At 46.2% G+C, this 4,747-nt stretch overlaps 1 protein-coding gene across 1 annotated transcript; it reads left to right on the plus strand.

The window, feature by feature from the left end:
* The first annotated feature begins 252 nt into the window (after positions 1–252).
* LOC119332872 lies at positions 253–3,119 on the plus strand. The gene is made up of 2 exons (XM_037605981.1): positions 253–949; positions 1,010–3,119. Exons 1-2 carry the CDS (start codon positions 253–255, stop codon positions 2,968–2,970), a joined length of 2,658 nt encoding a protein of 885 aa, XP_037461878.1. The 3' UTR covers positions 2,971–3,119.
* The last annotated feature ends 1,628 nt before the right edge of the window (positions 3,120–4,747 follow it).

A 4,747-nucleotide genomic window follows, 5' to 3' on the forward strand; every position in this document is an offset into this window, starting at 1 on the left:
ATTCCTCGGCTATTATAATCAATTATATGAAATCAGCAGCAACATAGAAACAGCATGCCTCCATTTTGTTCTTAATTTAGAGTTCACAAAAAGTTCAGGTGGAGGGTTAAGACTTAAGCGCCTCATCGATCTGTTCAAGTTTTTGTGAACTGTGACTATTAGTTGTGATGATTTTCTTGAGAAAAGGGGTGTTGTTTTTAATTAATTTGATTTAGAAACAACCATGACATGCAGGCGCCGTGAGCCAAGAGAATGGTGAGCTACGATGATGTCCGTGATCATGTGGCATCTCTGTTCATCATGCTGAACAAGAAAACTGTTATCTTGTTTCGCATCGAGTTCCTGGTGGTCCTCGCCACACTGCTCTTCTTCGCCATGTTCCTCATGGATTTCTTTCGCCGCATGATCCACAACTCGTTCATGAGGGCCGTCTTCAGCGTCTTCGACGCCGTCTCCGACTCCATTGTCCTGTACCTCCTGGGGGCCATGCAAACGGCGCCTTTCAAGAATCAGCTCTTCCCGGTGTGGGCTCTTATGCTTGTCAATTTCCGGTACAGTGCAGATTACATCTCCGGGTATGGTGTTCCTGACCGCAGGGGGCGAAGGTTCACTGAGTGGAGGAACGTGTTCAAGCTCTTGGGATCGGCGTTCCTGAATTGGACGCGTGGATCCAGATTCACAGGTCCACTATGGTCCGTCTGGTGTCTGCAGATAGTGAGGAGTGCCTACAGATTCTTCTCACATAAACTGGCACTCGGCTCCTTCTGGCATGGCCGGAGTTCGCAGCTTGTTGCAGAACACATGCGTGCCAGATATGATGATAGTACGAGCAACTCGCGAGTAGTGCCTGACCCAGTGACGATGGAAGGCTACAACTACTTGGTGTATGGAGAAGAAAGTCATGGTTTCCAAGTAAAGAAGCCTATGTATGCATTTTCTGCCGACACTAGTGCCCGTCTGCCCGGATGGTTCAGCCTAGCTAGATGTCGTTGCTGTGCTGCAAGAGAAGATACTTACAGCAGCACCAGGTCGTCAACACTGGTCACGCTGGACAAGGTCTGGCTATATTTTGGCGATACACCTACCCAGAAGACCGACCTAAAGGATCTCCCTCTGGCCTTCGCCTTGTCCAGGCTGCTGCGGTGCCGGCTTGAGGATGTGACACTGCATCCATGTATCTTTAAAGTAAACCGAGAGCTGGTCAAGAGCATAATTGGTGGGAAGGTGGGTGCCAGCGATGCCCTCAGGATCATGGAGCTGCAGCTTGCCTTCGTCCACGACTATTTCAACACCCGCCACCCCATGGTGTTCTGGTCTGGGCTGCTATCTCTCTTCGTCACCCTGTTTCTGTCCATGCTGACCATTGCTGCTGTCTGCTGGCTCGCTATGGATATCCGTAGGGTCTATAAGCCCCCAAACGGCGGGCTTGCTAATATGGTGAAGGGTTTTAATATCGACATGATCATCACATGGGCATTCATTTTATTGATGATTGCCAAGGAGGTTTGGGAGATGGTGACATACTTACTCTCGGACTGGACACGCTTAATCCTGGCGTGTGAGTATGTGCAGATGAGGTGGCAGGGGAACAAGTTTACATGTCTGTATCAGATGCTATTTTCGATTTCCAGACGTAAAATTACTGATAAGAGGTGGCATGGTTTCATTGACCAGTATTTCTTCATGCAGTCGTATGATGACAGACCAAGACTTTGGAATTTTGTTCACAACCTAACTACAGGAATAATTCCAAAGAAAGATGATGGGGCAAAGCTCAACTGTGCCATCAAAGTTCCAGAGTTTGTCAAGAAGGCAGTTCTAGAGAAGCTCAGCACAATTGTAGAGGAAGAACAAGGTTGTAGTCTGCCTAGGGTCATCAAGACATTGTCCAACAGTAACCTTAGGAAGCAGTTGCAGAACTACAAGGCTTACAGTGCACGACCGACGAGCACCCAGATCCTCCTGCCAACAAGCTCTCACATCATTCTCATGTGGCACATTGCCACCAGCCTCTGCGAGATGGAGCTTGCGACAAAACACGGCGTCAACTTGAGCAACCCTGGGTTTCCGTGTTCCCTCTTGTCTTGGTTGACTTCTTGCTGCTCATCCAAACCGTATCTTATGGATTTGGGTGAGAAGGAAGATGACATCTTGTCATGGTTAACAAACTGCTGCTCATCCAAGTCAAGTGAGAATTTGCCTGATGAGCTCCGGGAATCATACACCGTTGCGAATAGCTTATCGCGGTACTGTGCATATCTGGTGGTTGCAAAGCCAGACCTGATCCCTGACAGCTTTCTTGTTCCCAAGATAGTCATCCAAAAAACTGTCCAGAGTGCTCGTGATCGCTTTCTGAAAAACTGTGATTCATTAGAGAGCAGGCACAGAAAACTGAAAAACAAAGCAGAAAAACCTGTCAAAGACTCTGAAAAGGAAGATGTATTGAAACAAGGTGCCGTGCTGGGTAAGGAACTTCTCAATCTTCCAACTGATGAAGCTCGCTGGAAGATCCTGGCAGGGGTATGGACAGAGTTACTTATACACATTGCGCCCACGTGGAATGCACAGGCACACAGGAAGTGTCTTTCTGGAGGGGAGTTCATAACCCACATCTGGGCATTGCTTTGGCACTATGGCATCCAGAATAGTAGCCTGTGGCCAAATGAAGTTGCGACAGGAAACAATGCTCCTGCAATGCCTCAGAATAATGGTGTCGGAAATGAACACAATATGGACGAGACAGGGCAAGCTTGTGCAGGCATAAGCAACAACCAGATTGAAATTAATGTTCATGGACGGGATGAGATCAAGGGTGCACAAGAGCATGAGACACGAAACTCAAGTAGAGGATCAAGAAGAATGGAGGAAACAGAGAGTATAGAAATCGAGGAGGGGAATCAGGATGCGATAGTGGAGGACACAAAAATTCAGAGAGGAATGGCTGGCTGGCCAAACACAAAACAAGAGTGAAGCGAAGAAGGTTGAAGACATAGTTCCAGAGCAGCACAACATGACCTGAAGGGCGTGTCTGAATTATGCGATCATAAGTTCTGCAACAAGATCGCAAACCTGCAAAGAGGATCTGTTGATCTTCTATCTGGGGACCTGATTTGTTCATATGGATGTTATTGTTTATTTCTTTTATTTTCACTACTGTTTTTGATTTTTTTGTGATATCCTTTATTGGACTCTCACCTCATATTTACTATTTGGGGACTTGATTTGTTTATATGATATGGAGTCTGCAGTGTAGTCGTTTTACTTTATTATCCCTCCAGCTAAGGGTTAAAGTGGTTAGGATAATTTCCGCCCATAACCGTTTTCTATTTGGGTACGGTTAGAGAATTTTGAGATCCAGATCCGAGTTTGATTGATAGGATATGGTATCACTAATGTACAGCGCAATAGGATAATCTGTTTTTTCTAGTCGGATAATCCGGCATTTTAATTATGGATATCCGATTAATGGGTGAAATTTGAAGTACTAAGTAGCAATCGGTGAATGCTATTTTTGCTTATGAGATGAAACATATGCTTGTTATAGATTTATTTGGCTTAGTTTAATACCTTCTAACGCTTTATGTGTTCTTAAAATATATAAGCATAATATTTGCTCATTGTGTATGTCTAGTTTTAGTTTAAAGCATTTATATATTTCACATTCCTCCTCCAGTTTCCAATGTTAGTCTGTTCTAAGGATTTGTGGTTGGAGGTGGAGTGCTTGCAGTGGGTGACGCCTCCCTTTGGGCACTTAATTAGCTGTCGTTTGTTTCAGTTTATTGCGCATATCTCACTCTGTTCTTCGGTTCAGGTGGTGCTCTGTCAAATCTGAGTTATCCTATTGATATTGCCATCTTGACTTGGAATGCACGGGGGTTAAACGACACACACAAGAGGAGGGTCGTTGCTAGCTTTCTGTCTGACTCTGACAAGGGTTGCAACATAATTTGCTTACAAGAAACCAAGCTTGCTGTCATCACTAAGCAGATTGTGGTCGAGATCTTGGGTCCTAAGTTTGGGGACAACTACATTCAGGCGTACCGCAACCCCTACGGCGGCATCCATATGGCCAGATGTAGCGGTGGATGAATTGGAAATAACAACTTACATCTGTTCCTGAATTAATAAAACTTTTCCCTGAACATGCCTTGCATGACAGATGAAATCTAAGACGCATCTGACTGAACTGAACCATCAACGTACTCTGTATACCTTCCTTTAACGAAAAGTTCACAGCACCAGCACCAAGAGCACATATGAAGAAGTGATGCCAGATCAAGGAATACACAGACATGAAAGAGCTTTACACAGAACATTAATGGATTAAATGCTACAGTACAAACTACTATTAATTGATTGAGAAACCAAGAAGCAGGTAAGGACGGATGAGCGTGCATAGCTGAAACCTGACGCCGAGATTAGCCGGTGCCATCGGCGGCCGCGCTCTTCGATGCCAGATCCGCGGCTTGCTCCGGCCATGGACGCATGGCCCGTCTACCGCTCAGCACCGGTGGTCCTGACCAGAATCGTCGGCGAGGAGGCGGAAGCGGCGGCGCTCGTGCGCCGGAGCCGAAGAACTGGGCTGAAGTACGCGCTTTGTACACGTTAATGAGGTTGGGCCCAAGCAAAGAAGCCCAGCCACAAGGAGTAGGCCAGTACAGTAGGCCCAAGTTAAGTAAGGCGAAGAAAACCTCAAGAAAAAAGGGTAAGGCGAAGGAAGAAGCCAGCAGAGACCAGACCAACCCCT

Source organism: Triticum dicoccoides, chromosome 7A, assembly GCF_002162155.2.
Source record: "Triticum dicoccoides isolate Atlit2015 ecotype Zavitan chromosome 7A, WEW_v2.0, whole genome shotgun sequence".
NCBI classification, from domain to species: Eukaryota; Viridiplantae; Streptophyta; class Magnoliopsida; order Poales; family Poaceae; genus Triticum; species Triticum dicoccoides.